At 39.7% G+C, this 17,370-nt stretch overlaps 2 protein-coding genes across 2 annotated transcripts; both read right to left on the bottom strand.

Moving 5' to 3' along the window:
* Window positions 1-561: 561 nt before the first annotated feature.
* Window positions 562-16,987, bottom strand: LOC308099580 (cytochrome P450 2K1-like; the record flags this gene model as incomplete). Its single annotated transcript, XM_080448317.1, has 14 exons — window positions 562-749; window positions 892-1,033; window positions 1,296-1,480; window positions 1,619-1,760; window positions 1,841-2,020; window positions 2,652-2,812; window positions 2,923-3,072; window positions 3,162-3,324; window positions 3,533-3,762; window positions 14,918-15,094; window positions 16,046-16,187; window positions 16,305-16,489; window positions 16,619-16,760; window positions 16,859-16,987. 14 exons carry the CDS (start codon window positions 16,985-16,987, stop codon window positions 562-564), a joined length of 2,316 nt encoding a protein of 771 aa, XP_080304443.1.
* Window positions 5,264-13,115, bottom strand: LOC308098454 (cytochrome P450 2K1-like; the record flags this gene model as incomplete). Its single annotated transcript, XM_080446810.1, has 9 exons — window positions 5,264-5,451; window positions 5,589-5,730; window positions 5,844-6,028; window positions 6,167-6,308; window positions 6,386-6,565; window positions 12,039-12,199; window positions 12,307-12,456; window positions 12,540-12,702; window positions 12,915-13,115. 9 exons carry the CDS (start codon window positions 13,113-13,115, stop codon window positions 5,264-5,266), a joined length of 1,512 nt encoding a protein of 503 aa, XP_080302936.1.
* Window positions 16,988-17,370: the final 383 nt, after the last annotated feature.

Here is a 17,370-nt window from a genome sequence, read left to right as displayed (position 1 = left end):
CTAGGGTCTGGAACCAGGCTACTCATGCGGGGGACCTGGGTTCAAGTCCCGGGTAGGACTGCAGCTTATAGAGCTGACAGACAATACAACTGTGGCAGCAAGAGATTAATGCAATAACTATTGACAGATCTCTTTATGATCGTCCAATACAGTAATGAAAAACTATTTAAGAAACACATGTCAAATAGAAACAAGTTTATTAGGTACTGGAATGCATATTAAAAAGTACATTAAAATAAATATTATAAATCCATCTCTGTGGGTATCAGGTTCCATTCCTCAGTTGCTTGAGTGAAGAATGTTTGTTCCAAGTGTTATTATACTGTCCAAATACTGAGACAGACTGTAGTTTTCTTGTTCTATTATTTCCTATACCTTTCAATCAGCCTTTGACCTGTACTGTAAAATACACCAACAGTTATACTGTACATGAGTGATGGTGATGACCATTGGGTCTAGTGCCTTTACCTACATTATCCATTATGAGGACCGTATCAGCAAAGTTCTTGTTTATGAGCAATGCAACACATGGAAAATATTCTGCAAGAACTATACTTCTATTTAGAGTCGACTGACAGCACACAGCTGATGAGGTGAAGGGATGAGGTTGAATCCTACAGCTGGCGTCAGATCCAGTTCATCCTCTGTTACCCCAGGTGGAGGAGTGAAACGAAAGCGCTGGAGGAGAGAGGTGAGGAAGAGGAAGACCTCCATCTTGGCCAGACTCTCTCCCGGACATGCCCTACGACCTGAAACAAGAAGTTGTTGCAACAGTTAGAACTGTGGTTGACCTGAAAAAGAAATTACAAAATGCCTGGCAAAATATTGCAACATCACTCCAAACATAAAAATAAAACATTTAAAAACAGTATAATGATAACAATGCAATACCTGCAGAAAAGGGCATGAAGGCATCCCTCTTGACAAAACGACCCTCTTTATCCAGAAAATTCTTGGGGTTAAATGTGTGTGGGCTTTCCCATTCAGTCTCATCATTCAGGACAGAAGTAAGTAGAGGAATCACAGTAGTTCCCTGTTCCCAAAAATAACAGGTCTATTACATAAACCCCCAAAACAATGACTACTATTTTCAGAGGAACATGCTTTGCAAAAATATGTTGATTTAGACACAAAATGTGTTTGTTTTTTTAAGATTTAAGTGACATGCAGAAAAGTCCATCGGGATCGGGACTCGAACCCGACACGCTGCCTGTCAGGCTACTGAGCCTAGGTGCCTGGACCGCTACACCAGCAGCAGTCCAGGGGAGAAAATAATATTTTTGAAAGTTATTAACCTTCTTGATGAGATAGCCCTGGAAGGTGACATCTTGGCTGGTGATGTGAGGAATTGACAGAGGAGAAATGTTGGCTACTCTCTGGATCTCATGAATAACAGCATCAGTGTAGGGTAGGTTCTTCCTGTCTTCTACAAGCACCTGACGACTTCCAGTTACCCTGCTAAGCTCTTCCTGAACCTCATCTGGGAAAACAGGGAAGGAATAAGAATTCAATTCTTCAATAATCCTACAGGTCCATAAATAGGGTATAATTTGCACATGAAGCTACATATATAACTTGTGTGCTCATATCTGTCATCAGGATCAATGTGATTGTTTACCTTGAATATGGGGGTACTTGGCCATCAACAGTAGACCCCATCTAATTGTATTTCCTGTAGTGTCAGTTCCGGCTGCAAACATGTCCATCACACTGTAGAGCAGGTTGTCATCATGATAGTAGGAATCCATGATACCAGAATCCTAACATCAACAGACAGGATAAATGATAGTAATGGAGCATTGATGGGCATCATAGCAGTGTAAAACTACTAAAACTATACCTCCAAACTTTTCTTCCGCATCAGGAAGGAATCTATAAAGCCTTGGAGCATTTGAGGATTCAGAGTTTCCTTGAGACCGCTGATTATCCTCTTTATTGCTTCTTTGTGGTCTTCCACATGCTTCATCAGGATCCTCCAGGTTTTCATGCAAGGGCCCAGCCAAGGAAAGACATTGTACACCTATAATGTAATACAATGCACATATTTACATTTTACAGTGAGGGTTCAACCCTAGCCATAAATGAGAACTAAAATTCACAGGAAAGATGATGAAGTGTGTTGAGTTCCATTTGTTGTACAACCAGAGTCCTTGAGTTCAAGTCCCCCTAGTGGTGTGGGTTGTACGTTATACGAGTTCAAGTCCCATAACTGTTACATTTGTACAACCAGTTCCATGGGGTTAGATAGAGTCCCCCTGGTGTTGTGGGCTTTAGTCCCATATCTTTAATTATGTTCCGTTTAAATCTTTGTTTATGCCTTATGTAAATACATTTGAATTCCCTTTATGAAATGTACTACATGAATAATTTACTTTTAAGAGACATAATTAACTGATTTTAAGGCCTAAATACAATTACAATTTCTTATCCATCAACTCGATGTTGACAAGAAAAACATGAATACGTTACAGACAGTTATTTCCAATCTTTTGCTTTGTTAACTTTGGTTGGTATCTAATCATTTATAATAGTGTAGGCTATACCTTTTAAGGGATTACAATTGATCTAATTAAAACTAATAGATTTGGAGCATAATCTTTAAAACCATTGCAAATATTTCCTTTCTTCAAGCAATTGTCCTTATACTGTACCTGAATGGCAGCTGATCCCGTAAGATGTATGATTTCATTGACTCTGTTCACCATTGCTTGGAACACAGGATCAGTGTATTCAAACCTGTCCCCATAGACAATGGCTGATATAATATTGGACGCTGCGTAATTCACTGCCTGGGTTGAATCAAAGGCTTTGCCTGTGACAAAGAGTCCATATTAGGTACAATTAATTAAAAAAAAAAATAAACACAATGAGCGACTTCTAGTGTGGCATTATGATTTCCACAGCAGTAGTTGATTTGGTTACCTTCATGTTTTTCAATCGTATCAATCAGGTAATGACATTCCTGTATGATTTTCTCTTCACTTATCTTCTTTCCCATGCCAAAGTCTCTCAGGTTAGTCAAGGCAAAGCGCCTCATCTCTTTCCAGGACTCACCATTGGACAGAATTATACCTACATACACACAAAAGGAAAATGTTTAAACTTGTCCAAGAAAATATGTGATGAACGAACTGAGCTACACAAAACATACAGAACTTTACCATGTCCTTTGTTAAAATCGTAGAATACAGGAGTGATCTCTCTGTCTCCAAACTCCTCAGCATAGTTGACCAGAGCCTGTTTGACTGTCTTGTATCCTGCCAGGACCACTACTTTCTTATGTCCAAGGTGGATTGTGAACACTGGCCCATATTTCTTGGACAACTAGGAGATAGAAAAATGTGAGATGTTTGATAGGATACTCTAAAAGTTTGAGTCCGGCTAAATACAGTACATTTTGAAAACACTCACTGTTTTACTAGTCATACAATATATTATGAATACATGTTGACTCATTAAAACAAATGTCTACAATCTGTTCTATTTTCCCAAGCAAAGCATATATTAGTAATAAATAAGTAAAATGTCTTACATAACAAAGGGTGGTGTATGGTCTACTGAGATCCAGCTGCAGTAAGTTTCCAAGCAGAGGCAGAGGCCTGGGTCCTGGAGGTTCCTTCTTTCGTTCCTGGGTGCTGGAGGAGAGGAGGTAGAGAACAAACAGGAAAACAACAGCTCCCAGCAGAGTGACTGAACTGGGAGACTGGAGAAGATGATCTTCTAAAAGACACATTGTACTCAACAAAATGTCAACTTGCGTAACTGAAGTGAAAAAAATCGTGCTTCCCCTTCCCTCAACACAAGTGACTCACTTTGTTTGTGGCTTCTCAGACTGGGGTATTAGGCCTAAGCCACACATGCAGCTGGAGGTAATAACTTTAATTGTGGGTGCGTTTCATTTTAGAGTACTAGAAAAGAGCTGTCCATGCTGGCACACACACAGCAACACCTGAAACACACCAACAACTAATGTTATTAGTTGTTGCAGCTGCAGCACTATGTAACTTTCCTCTTCTACCCAGGATTTGAACCTGGTTTCCTGCTTAAGTGCTGACATTTTTACCATTGAGCTAAGAGAGCCGGCCTGCTTGCTCAGGATAAATTGAATCTTGACATCAGGTCAATTTGTGTCAGATCCTGCGTTTAGGTGAGACATGACCTTTGAAACGATCTAAAGTCTCAATAGAACAAGAGCAGGGAGACAAAATACAACCATCCCAATTGTTTAAGTTATATTGTATTAACATACTCTACCATACAGATTGGACTAAATTACATTGTAATCATTAAAAATAAAGTTACAAACTGAGGCTTTAACCCTGTGATCCACATTTTTGGCATATCGTTATAGGCAACAGCAAATCTACAAGCTCACAATAAATTGGGACGTGTTGTGAGCGGACAGTCAGTATTCTAAACCACACTGGGAGGTACAGTAGACTGCAGGCACTTCTACTCAAGAGACTGATGAAAAAACATAAATAGGCTACTGTTTTTTAATTATTTCTACAGTTGTTAAAGATATGTCAATTTATACAAGCCAACCAAAAACTGTGGTGGTTGTAGTTTGTCTACTACCTTCTCTTCTATAGAGAAATGTAATGTATATCCTGTGGTCAGTTAAGACCACTACTGGTTTACAAGTGATTTTGCAGTAAGGTGAAACTGTAATTAATCCTCTGAAAGAGGCTTTCAGTTAGTACCTCAACAGTAGAATTTCAGCATTCATGCGGGGGACCTGGGTTCAAGTCCCGGGTAGGACTGCAGCATAGAGCTGACAGACTATACAACTGTGGCAGCAGTTAATGCAATAACTATTGACAGATCTCTTTATGATCGTCCAATACAGTAATGAGAAACTATTTAAGAAACACAAGTCAAGTAGAAACAAGTTTATTAGGTACGGAATGCATATTTAAAAAAAGTACATTAAAATAAATATTATAAATCCATCTCTGTGGGTATCAGGTTCCATTCCTCAGTTACTTGAGTGAAGAATGTTTGTTCCAAGTGTTATTATACTGACCAAATACTGAGACAGACTGTAGTTTTCTTGTTTTATTGTTTCCGATACCTTTCAATAAGCCTTTGACCTTTACTGTAAAATACACCAACAGTTATACTGTACATGAGTGATGGTGGTGGTGACCATTGGTTCAAGTCCCTTTACCTACACTATCCATTATGAGGACCTTATCAGCAAAGTTCTTGTTTATGACCAATGCAACACATGGAAAATATTCTGCAAGAACTATACTTCTTTTTAGAGTCGACTGACAGCACACAGCTGATGAGGTGAAGGGTTGAGGGTAAATCCTACAGCTGGCATCAGATCCAGTTCATCCTCTGTTACCCCAGGTGGAGGAGTGAAACGAAAGCACTGGAGGAGAGAGGTGAGGAAGAGGAAGACCTCCATCTTGGCCAGACTCTCTCCCGGACATGCCCTACGACCTGAAACAAGAAGTTGTTGCAACAGTTAGAACTGTGGTTGACCTGAGAAAGAAATTACAAAATGCCGGGCAAAATATTGCAACATCACTCCAAACATAAAAAATGAAACATTAAAAACAGTATAATGATAACAATACCTGCAGAAAAGGGCATGAAGGCATCCCTCTTGACAAACTGACCCTCTTTATCCAGAAAATTCTTGGGGTTAAATGTGTGTGGGCTTTCCCATTCAGCCTCATCATTCAGGACAGAAGCAAGTAGAGGAATCACAGTAGTTCCCTGTTCCCAAAAATAACAGGTCTATTACATAACCCCCAAAACAATGACTACTATTTTCAGAGGAAAATATGTTGATTTAGAAACAGAAAATAATATTTTTGAAAGTTATTAACCTTCTTGATGAAATAGCCCTGGAAGGTGACATCTTGGCTAGTGATGTGAGGGATTGACAGAGGAGCAATGTTGGCTACTCTCTGGATCTCATGGATAACAGCATCAGAGTAGGGTAGGTTCTTCCTGTCTTCTACAAGCACCTGACGACTTCCAATTACCCTGCTAAGCTCTTCCTGAACCTCATCTGGAAAAACAGGGAAAGAATAAGAATTACATTCTTCAATAATCCTACAGGTCCATAAATAGGGTATAATTTCCACATTAAGCTATGTATATCACTTGTGTGCTCATATCTGTCATCAGGATCAATGTGATTGTCTACCTTGAATATGGGGGTACTTGGCCATCAACAGTAGACCCCATCTAATTGTATTTCCTGTAGTGTCAGTTCCAGCCGCAAACATGTTCATCACACTGTAGAGCAGGTTGTCATCATGATAGTAGGAATCCATGATACCAGAATCCTAATAACAGACAGGACAAATGATAGTAATGGAGCATTGATGGGCATCATAGTAGTGTAAAACTACTAAAACTATACCTCCAAACTTTTCTTTCGCATCAGAAAGGAATCTATAAAGCCTCGGAGCATTTGAGGATTCAGAGTTTCCTTCAGACCGCTGATTATCCTCTTTGTTTCTTCTTTGTGGTCTTCCACATTCTTCATCAGGATCCTCCAGGTTTTCATGCAAGGGCCCAGCCAAGGAAAGACATTGTACACCTATGATGTAGTACAATGCACATATTTATATTTTACAGTGAGGGTTCAACCCTAGCCATAAATGAGAACTAAAATTCACAGGAAAGATGATGAAGTGTGTTGAGTTCCATTTGTTGTACAACAAGTCCCCCTAGTGGTGTGGGTTGTTATACGAGTTCAAGTCCCATATAGTCCAGGCATTTAAGGCCAAAAAAGGGGTCAACCTCCCACTAATTGCAACAAAACCAAACTCAGCTGATTTTGTATCCTCAATATGTCCTGAATCACAGAAAAAAAGTTGCAAGGAATCGTATGAAGGGAAAGTTTTGAAAATTACCTGTAAGTATAACGCTTTTTGTCCCTTTCTGCTAGATTTGACTATGCTATATTTGTTCCTTGTAGCAAAACAAGGATACAGAATTCAGTGACAAGAATTTATTATGATCACATAATCACACAACTGATCAAGTACTGATCAAACAACTCAATTAAATTATGCGCATACAATATCACACTACAAAATGTCAAAATGCTTAAATAGGTGATGTCACAATTTCCCATTGACGCCCATGTTAAAAAAGGATTTGAGCATGTTTTCTTGTCTAATTTCTACAAAAAAGGTTCAATACTGCCCAATATCAACCAGAAACTGTTGGATGTAGTACAGCGCTTGTAAAAAGAAAAAGAAAAAAAGCCTTAACCCTTCGAGTGCTATTTAGTAGGGGGTACTAAGCACAAAAAATGGCCAAATCGTTACGCGGCGGATAAAAGCATGAAATTTGATACAGATGTCCCTTGGGTCATCCTAAAACATCCTAGAAGGGGTGCCCAAAAAAATCTCAAACAGGAAGTGAGTTATGGACAAAATTCAAAATGGCCACCTAAACTGTTGACCGTTGACTCAAAAGATACCGAAATAATCTCCAAAAAGCATAAAATTTGGCACATATGTCCCTTGGGTCATCCTAAGACATCCTAGAAGGGGTGCCCAAAGGAATCTGAAACAGGAAGTGAGTTATGGACAAAATTCAAAATGGCCACCTAAACTGTTGACCGTTGACTCAAAAGACAACTAAAGAATCTCATAAAAGCATACAATTTGGCACACATGTCCTTTTGGTCATCCTAAGACATCCTAGAAGAGGTGCCCAAAAAAATCTTAAGCAGGAACTGAGTTATTGACTAAATTGAAAATGGCCGCCTACAGTGTTATCCATTGACTCAAAAGACAACTAAAGAATCTCATAAAAGCATACAATTTGGCATACATGTCCCTTGGGTCATCCCAAGACATCCCAGAAGGGGTGCCCAGAAAAATCTTAAACAGGAAGTGAGTCATTGACAAAATTGAAAATGACCGTCTACAGTGTTGTCGATTGACTCAAAAGACAACTAAAGAATCTCATAAAAGCATACAATTTGGCATACATGTCCCTTGGGTCATCATAAGACATCCTAGAAGGGGTGCCTGAAATTATCTGAAACAGGAAGTGAGTTATTGACTAAATTGAAAATGGCCGTGTACAGTGTTGACAGACGATGCAAAAGACACTCATAAAAAATAATCTCATATAAAAGCATGAAATTTGGTACAAATGTCCCTTGGGTGATCTGAATGCATCCTAAGGGGTGCCAACATTTTTTTTAATAGTCTCTCAATGGAAAACACTCCTCCCACACGGGCTGCACTGCTACAATATTCAAATCGAGCAGCCAATCTGGCATTTGGTCCAGAAGCCTGAAAGCTATGCAATCTCTACCATCTCCTGACAAATATGGATGGATTAAAGTTGCTGATTCGTGGACACCTTTATGGACACTCTTGCCAGAGGCTGCTTAAGTTTGGAGAGAACTCAAGTGTGGCTGCAAAGCTGAGCCCTTCTGTTCGAGAAAGTGTAGATGCCGGGATGCTGGGTTACCTTGCAGAGCATTATGCCAATGTGCTGGTAATTGCGAAATGGCACACATGAATACATGTACTAGTTACTAAACACTAATCACAAAAAAACAGTAATGATCAAGAAGAAAATACATGAGAAGATAGAGTGTAAAACAAGCAAGAAGATGTAGAGTGCAAAATAAATAAGATGCAGAGAGTAAAATAAGAATATGCAGAGTAAGATAAGATGCAGAGTAAAATAAATAAGAATATGCAGAGAGTTAGATAAATAAAGAAGATTCAAAGAGTACAATAAAAAAATAATGCAGAAAGTAAAATGAATAAGTGATGTAGAAATGAAAACAGAAGGTAGACTACAAAATACGGCAGGTTATGCACTGCATAACCTGTCGTATTGAGTCTGCATAATATGCAGACTGCCATGGTCAACTGTTTAAACAGCCATTTAGAATTTCTTCAACATGATCCCTTCCTAAAAAGTTTAATAAACAAGCAAATAAATAACCTCTTCTAGGATATATTAAGAAGCACTCAATGTACGTACCAAATTATACACTTTTATGACGGCCCTTTATGTTTTCTTTTGTGTCAACTGCTTTAGGCGGTCACTTCCTGTTTAAAATCTTTTTGGGCACCCCTTGTAGGATGCGCTCAGATCACCCAAGGGACATTTGTACCACATTTCATGCTTTTATGAGATTCTTTAGGTATCTTGCATCATCTTTCAACACTGTAGGCGGCCATTTTCAATTTAGTCAATAACTCACTTCCTGTTTCAGATTATTTTGGGCACCCCTTCTAGGATGTGTTAGGATGACCCAAGGGACATATGTGCCAAATTGTATGCTTTTTGGAGATTCTGTAGGCTTTTTGAGTCAATCGCCAGCACTGTAGGCGGCCATTTTCAATTTAGTCAATAACTCACTTCCTGTTGAAGACTTTTTTGGGCACCCCTTCTAGGATGTCTTAGGATGACCCAAGGGACATGTGTGACACATTTTATACTTTTTGGAGATTCTTTAGTTGTCTTTTGAGTCAATCGACAACACTAGGCGGCCATTTTCAATTTGGTCAATAACTCACTTCCTGTTGCAGAATTTTTTGGGCACCCCTTCTAGGATGTCTTAGGATGACCCAAGGGACATGTGTGCCACATTTTATGCTTTTTGGAGATTATTTTGGTGTCTTTTGAGTCAACGGTCAACAGTTTAGGTGGCCATTTTGGATTTTGTCCATAACTCACTTCCTGTTTAAGATTTTTTTGGGCACCCCTTCTAGGATGTTTTAGGATGACCCAAGGGACATCTGTATCAAATTTCATGCTTTTATCCGCCGCGTAACGATTTTTCACTTAGTACCCCCTACTAATTGCTGCATTTTATGCATTGTTATGAACTAATGTTCATTTCATATACATTTTTATGTGAAGCACTTTAAGCTGCATTTTCTGTATGAAAGTGAAATAAAGTTATTATTATTATTGTTATTAATATTATTATTATGAGGTGAATTTAAAATGTTTTAGAAATCAGAACTTTGATTTTTTTTTTTATTACTAAATCCGAAAATAGTCTGGCACTGTCTGGCACTGTGAATTCCACCTGAGGTTTCGGAGGACAATCCCTGATCGAAATATGGTGAACTTCATCATGGAGATGCTGTCAAACCGCAGCTTCACTCTACAGACCAGTAATGGCCAAAACAGCTGGCTCAGATGACTGAGGAATGGTATTCCTCAGGGTGTGTTCTCTCCTCAATGCTGTAACATCTACATCTATGACCTACCAGATACAACAACGGCAGTGGCTCAGGGGTAGAGTTGCCAGGGTAGAGTGAACTGGAAACCGCAAGGTTACCAGTTTGATCCCGGGCTGGGGGGCTCCCCCAGAGTTAGTGTCGAAGTGTCCTTGAGCAAGACGCTGAACCCCTAATTGCTCCCGATGAGCAGGTTGGTGCCTTGCATGGTTTCCTCCGCCATCGGTGTATGAATGTATGGGTGAATGTAATGCACAATCTATGTAAAGCGCTTTGGATAAAAGCGCTATACAAATGCACCATTTACCATTTACAACATGAAAAAAATATGGTTATGTGGACAACCTAGCCATCATGCTGAGATGACTAACATGGAAGCAAAGACCAACAGGATGGCCATAGCTGAATGGGTAGAGAGCCAGCCTCAGAAGCAGAAGGTCTCAAGTTTGATTCCCGGCCCTGCCAAGTTGTTGATGTGTCCCGATGACAATACACTGAACACTTCTGAAACTTAATTTCTCCCACGGGATCAAATAGGTCTAATTATAATTGAAGGTGATGGAAGACGGTCTCAACCAAGACATGGGCACCATGGTAGCCTACCTCCGCAGGTGGCGTTTGTAGCTCAGCATTGGCAAGACAGTGTCGGCGGCATACCATCTTCGCAACAGAGAAGATGGTATCTTCACAACAAAATGCAGTGCTTTACATCAACAAAATCACATGCACAGTGCTTCACATAAGAATGTATATGAAATGAACATGAAAACAGAGTGCATACAAATGCATAATGCATAACATACAGAAATGGCGCTTGAAGGGTTAAGATTAGTTTCTTCTTTTTTTTTAACAAGCACTGTAATGCATCCAACACAGTTTCTGGTTGATAGTGGACAGTATTGAACCTTTTGTGTGGAAATTAGACAAGGAAACATGCTTAAATCTTTTTTAACATGGGCGTCAATGGGAAATTGTGACATCAGCACGTCACCTATTTAAGCATTTTTCAATAGGTTCCACCTCTGGGATTTCTTAGGACTTTTGATATGTTATAACTAACATATTTATGAAACAAAAAAAGTTGAAAGAGTTTCTGTTGCAATTTGTCCTAGGTTATTATCCATAGAATGCCTATACTTAATATGCCTGTTTAGAATGGGCCACTTAATTGCAGCTTTCTTAAGAACCGCTCATCCAAACAAGTTCAAACTTGATACTGCATTTCTCTGGGTCCTCAGCAACACATCTGCCAAATGTCGACTTCATACAGTGTTCGGTTTTCAAGATATATAATTGTATGTGTAATAACAGTGTGGATGGCGGCCATTTTGAAATTTCCCTACATGCAATTCCTTGCAACTTTTTTCCTCTCATTCAGAACATATTTAGGACACAAAATCAGTTGAGTTTGTTTTTGTTGCAATTAGTGGGAGGTCAAATGCCAATATTACTGGACTAATAACTGTTACATTTGTACAACCAGTTCCATTGGGTTAGAGTCCCCCTGGTGTTGTGGGCTTTAGTCCCATATCTTTAATTATGTTCTGTTTAAATCTTTGTTTATGCCTTATGTAAATACATTTGAATTCCCTTTATGAAATGTACTACATGAATAATTGACTTTTAAGAGACATAATTAACTGATTTTAAAACATGAATACATTAGTTATTTCCAATCTTTTGCTTTGTTATCTTTGGTTGGTTTCTAATCATTTATAATAGTGTAGGCTATACCTTTTAAGGGATTACAATTGATCTAATTAAAACTAATAGATTTGGAGAATATTCTTTAAAACCTTATAAAATATTTCCTTTCTTCAAGCATTTGTCTAGGCCTACCTGAATGGCAGCTGATCCTGTAAGACGTACGGTTTCATTGACTCTGTTCACCATTGCTTGGAACACAGGATCAGTGTATTCAAACCTGTCCCCATAGACAATGGCTGATATAACATTGGACGCCGCGTAATTCACTGCCTGGGTAAAATCAAAGGCTTTGCCTGTGACAAACAGAGTCCATATTAGGTACAATTAATTTAAAAAGAAATTAAACAGGATGAGCGACTTGTGGCATTATGATTTCCACAACAGTAGTTGATTTGGTTACCTTCATGTTTTTCAAGTGTATCAATCAGGTAATGACATTCCTGTATGATTTTCTCTTCACTTATCTTCCTTCCCATACCAAAGTCTCTCAGGTTAGTCAAGGCAAAGCGTCTCATCTCTTTCCAGGACTCACCATTGGAAAATAGTATACCTGCACACAAACTTGAGTAACCATTTGGCCAAGGCATTAAACACGTAGAACAACAAACTGAGCTACACGAAACAAACATTTACCATGTCCTTTGTTAAAATCATAGAATACAGGAGTGATCTCTCTGTCTCCAAACTCCTCAGCATAGTTGACCAGAGCATGTTTGACTGTCTTGTATCCTGCCAGGACCACTACTTTCTTATGTCCAAGGTGGATTGTGAACACTGGCCCAAATGTCTTGGACAACTAGAAATAGAAAAATGTGAGATGTTTGATATGATACTCTAAAAGTTTGAGTCTGGCTAAATACAGTACATTTTTAAAACACTCAGTGTTTACTGGTCATACGATACATTATTATTATGAATATATGTTGACTCATTAAAACAAATGTCTAGAATCTGTTCTAATTTCCCAAAGAAAGCTTATATTAGTTACATATGAGTAAAATGTCTTACATAACAGAGGGTGGTGTATGGTCTACTGAGATCCAGCTGCAGTAAGTTTCCAAGTAGAGGCAGAGGCCTGGGTCCTGGAGGTTCCTTCTTTTGTTCCTGGGTGCTGGAGGAGAGGAGGTAGAGAACAAACAGGAAAACAACAGCTCCCAGCAGAGTGACTGAACTGGGAGACTGGAAAAGATGATCTTCTAAAAGACACATTGTGCTCAACAAACTCTCAACTTGCGTCCCTGAAGTGAGCTGGCAAATCGTGCTTCCCCTTCCCTAAACACAACTCCCTTTGTTTGTGGCTTCTCAGACTGGGGCATTAGGCCCAGTGCCATCTATTAGAGAGTTACGCCAACTCCGTTCACTTCTTCGGGCCAGGTCTTCTACATTCACATACATTGGCGAATAGTGACAAATCCCTAAACCGGAAGTTCATGGAAGGCATTGAAGTCGACGGCTCCTTGTCACTATTTCCAGCTACATGAACCACGTGACCAACGCTGTTTCTGACCCCTCATTGGCGCAACTCTCTAATAGAAGGCTCTGATTAGGCCTAAGCCACACATGCAGCTGGAGGTAATAACTTTAATTTTGGGTGCGTTTCATTTTGGAGTACTGGAAAAGAGCTGTCCATGCTGGCACACACACAGCAACACCTGAAACACACCAACAACTAATGTTATTAGTTGTTGGTGGTGTGCTTATTGCTTAAAGCAGCTGCTCTGTAAATGTCCTCTTCTACCCCGGATTTGAACCTGGTTTCCTGCTTAAGTGCTGACATTTTTACCATTGAGCTAAGAGAGCCGACCTGCTTGCTCAGGATAAATTGAATCTTGACATCAGGTCAATTTGTGTCAGATACTGCATCTAGGTGAGACATGACCTTTGACACGATCTAAATGTCTCAATAGAAGAGCAGGGAGACAAAATACAACCATCCCAATTGTATAAGTTATATTGTATTATTAACATACTCTACCATACAGATTGGACTAAATTACATTGTAATCATTAAAAATAAAGTTACTGTACATACTGAGGCTTTAACCCTGTGATCCCTATTTTTGGCATATCGTTATAGGCAACAGCAAATCTACAAGCTCACAATGCATTGGGACGTGTTGTGAGTGAGTGGACACAGAGTCAGTATTCTAAACCACACTGGGAGGTAGACTGCAGGCACTTCTACTCGAGTCAAGAGACTGATGGAAAAACATGAATAAATAGGCTACAGTTTGAATTATTTCTACAGTTGTTAAAGCTATGTCAATTTATACAATCCAACCAAAAACTGTGGTGGTTGTAGTTTGTCTACTACCTTCTCTTCTATAGAGAAATGTAATGTTATCCTGTGGTCAGGTAAGACCACTACTGGTTTACAAGTGATTTTGCAGTAAGGTGAAACTAATTAATCCTCTGAAAGAGGCTTTCAGTTAGTACCTCAACAGTAGAATTTCAGCACTCATGCGGGGGACCTGGGTTCAAGTCCCGGGTAGGACTGCAGCATAGAGCTGACAGACAATACAACTGTGGCAGCAAGAGATTAATGCAATAACTATTGACAGATCTCTTTATGATCGTCCAATACAGTAATGAGAAACTATTTAAGAAACACATGTGAAATAGAAAAAAGTTTATTAGGTACTGGAATGCATATTAAAAAGTACATTAAAATACATATTATAAATCCATCTCTGTGGGTATCAGGTTCCATTCCTCAGTTGCTTGAGTGAAGAATGTTTGTTCCAAGTGTTATTACTGTATACTGTCCAAATACTGAGACAGACTGTAGTTTTCTTGTTCTATCATTTCCTATACCTTTCAATCTGCCTTTGACTTGGACTGTAAAATACACCAACAGTTATCCTGTAAATGAGTGATGGTGATGACCATTGGTTCAAGTCCCTTTATCTACACTATCCATTATGAGGACCGTATCAGCAAAGTTCTTGTTTATGAGCAATGGAACAGATGGAAAATATTCTACAAAAACTATACTTCTTTTTAGAGTCGACTGACAGCACACAGCTGATGAGGTGAAGGGTTGAGGGTAAATCCTACTGCTGGCGTCAGATCCAGTTCATCCTCTGTTACCCCAGGTGGAGGAGTGAAACGAAAGCGCTGGAGGAGAGAGGTGAGGAAGAGGAAGACCTCCATCTTGGCCAAACTCTCCCCCGGACATGCCCTACGACCTGAAAAGATAAGTTGTTGCAACGGTTAGAACTGTGGTTGAACTGAGAAAGAAACTAGAAAAACTCTCTCCTCAGAGTGCAGATCTACGCCAGGCTGGGTTGCCTACCCAGGGCTATGTCAGTCATGGGCTGCAGCCATCCGAAAGCTGCGGGGGGATACAGTTTGTACAAAAGACGGTGCAACTTTCCGTGTTTTTGTCACCCCCCTATGGGCACAAGTGAAAGATGGAGGTGTGCTCGAGGCCCTTCATTATGCAATTGCAATATGGGTATGATTGGAAGTTGCGTTCATTACTTTTTGTTGTAAGAAATAGGCCCCACTCACCAATTTTTAAGCAATTATAGGTAAATGGTTAATCAAATCTGTGTTAGACGGCCATTTACATGATGCCCAAGACCATTGTATCCAAAATGGTGAGAAAAAAAAATATCTCCATTTGTGGCACCCCCCTAAGTGAAATCTTTCAAATTTGGGGTAGATTGGCCTTTGCATGCATTTGTATGTGCATTTTGCAGGCCGCAAACTTTGGAAGCTAAACGTAGCCAAATGTAGTGTAATCAGGGAGAAATGGGCATGGCCTTTATGGAGAGTTGAATAATCATCCCAAAAAAATTAGGGGAATCTTTTGTTTTTTGATTGTACAACCTACGGTGTAAGAGTTATACTGTAGGCCAAAACATGAAGTGGCCTGTTAGAACACCAACATGATGCGATTTGAAAGATTTGGGGTGGAGGTTTTTCCTTGGCCTAATGTGAGTGTGCATGCAAGGTTTCCCACCAAGCGGTCCAAGATTAGCTGTCCACAGACAGACATGCAGAGGGGGAGGGGGGAGGGGGGGGGGGGGGGGTAATCTAATCTCCGCCTCTCGGCTTGGCGTAGATAATTATAATATGCCTGGCAAAATAGTGCAACATCCACACTCAATACTGAAAAATACTAAAACATGTACCTGCAGAAAAGGGCATGAAGGCATCCCTCTTGACAAACTGACCCTCTTTATCCAGAAAATTCTTGGGGTTAAATGTGTGTGGGCTTTCCCATTCAGTCTCATCATTCAGGACAGAAGTAAGTAGAGGAATCACAGGAGTTCCCTGTTCGCAAAGATAACCAGTCTATTACAAAAAACCAAAACAATGACTACCGTTTCATGTTTTTAGAGGAATATGTCATGCACATATATTCACTTAGAAATTTCAATTGTAATTTACCTTCTTGATGAAATAGCCCTGGAAGGTGACATATTGGCTGGTGATGTGAGGAATTGACAGAGGAACAATGTTGGCTACTCTCTGGATCTCATGGATAACAGCATCAGTGTAGGGTAGGTTCTTTCTGTCTTCTACAAGCACCTGACGACTTCCAGTCACCCTGCTAAGCTCTTCCTGAACCTCATCTTGGAAAACGGGAAAGGAATTCTACAATAATCCTACAGTTTCATAAGCACTTTAAATAGAATTTCACTAGAGAAAGCTATAGTATTTGTCAGCTCATGTCTGTGATTAGATTTAATGTGATTGTCTACCTTGAATATGGGGGTACTTGGCCATCAACAGTAGACCCCATCTAATTGAATTTCCTGTAGTGTCAGTTCCAGCTACAAACATGTTGATCACACTGTAGAGCAGGTTGTCATCATGATAGTGTGAATCCATGATTCCAGAGCCCTAATATCAACAGCCAGGTGACAAAATAAACATTATAGTAATGGAGTGTTGATGGGTATAATAGTAGCATAAAATTACTACTAGACTAGATATTTTACCTCCAAACTGTTCTTGCGAATCAGGAATGAATCTATAAAACCTCTGAGCATTTGAGGGTTCAGAGTTTCCTTCAGACCCCTAATTATTCTTCGTATCTCCTCTCTGTTGCTTTCAATGTTCTTCATCATGATCCTCCAGGTTTTCATCCAAGGGCCCAGCCAGGGAAAGACATTGTACACCTATAATGCAAATAATGCAATTTTAAAGTGAGGGTTACACCTACCCTTTCCATGACATAGACAAAATTAATACAGATTAAAGACTAATAACAGATCTTAAAATCCACTAGGAAGATATAAGTGTGGGTTAGAGTTCCATTTTCTGTAGAACCAGATACATTGGATTCAAAGTGGGTTATTATAAGAGGTTCATATTCCACAACCATTTGTTGTAAAACTAGTTTAGCGTGGTTAGAGTGCCCAGGTGTTATGGGCTTCGTCTCAGAGGGAGACAAAAAGCCCCCCCGGCCGCCGGCGGCGAAGCACACCCTTGGGGGTAGCGACTAGTGGCG

The sequence above is a fragment of the Gymnoscopelus braueri genome (assembly GCF_963280865.1).
Source record: "Gymnoscopelus braueri genome assembly, chromosome: 13".
NCBI classification, from domain to species: Eukaryota; Metazoa; Chordata; class Actinopteri; order Myctophiformes; family Myctophidae; genus Gymnoscopelus; species Gymnoscopelus braueri.
This window is presented reverse-complemented; position numbering and strand designations above follow the sequence as displayed.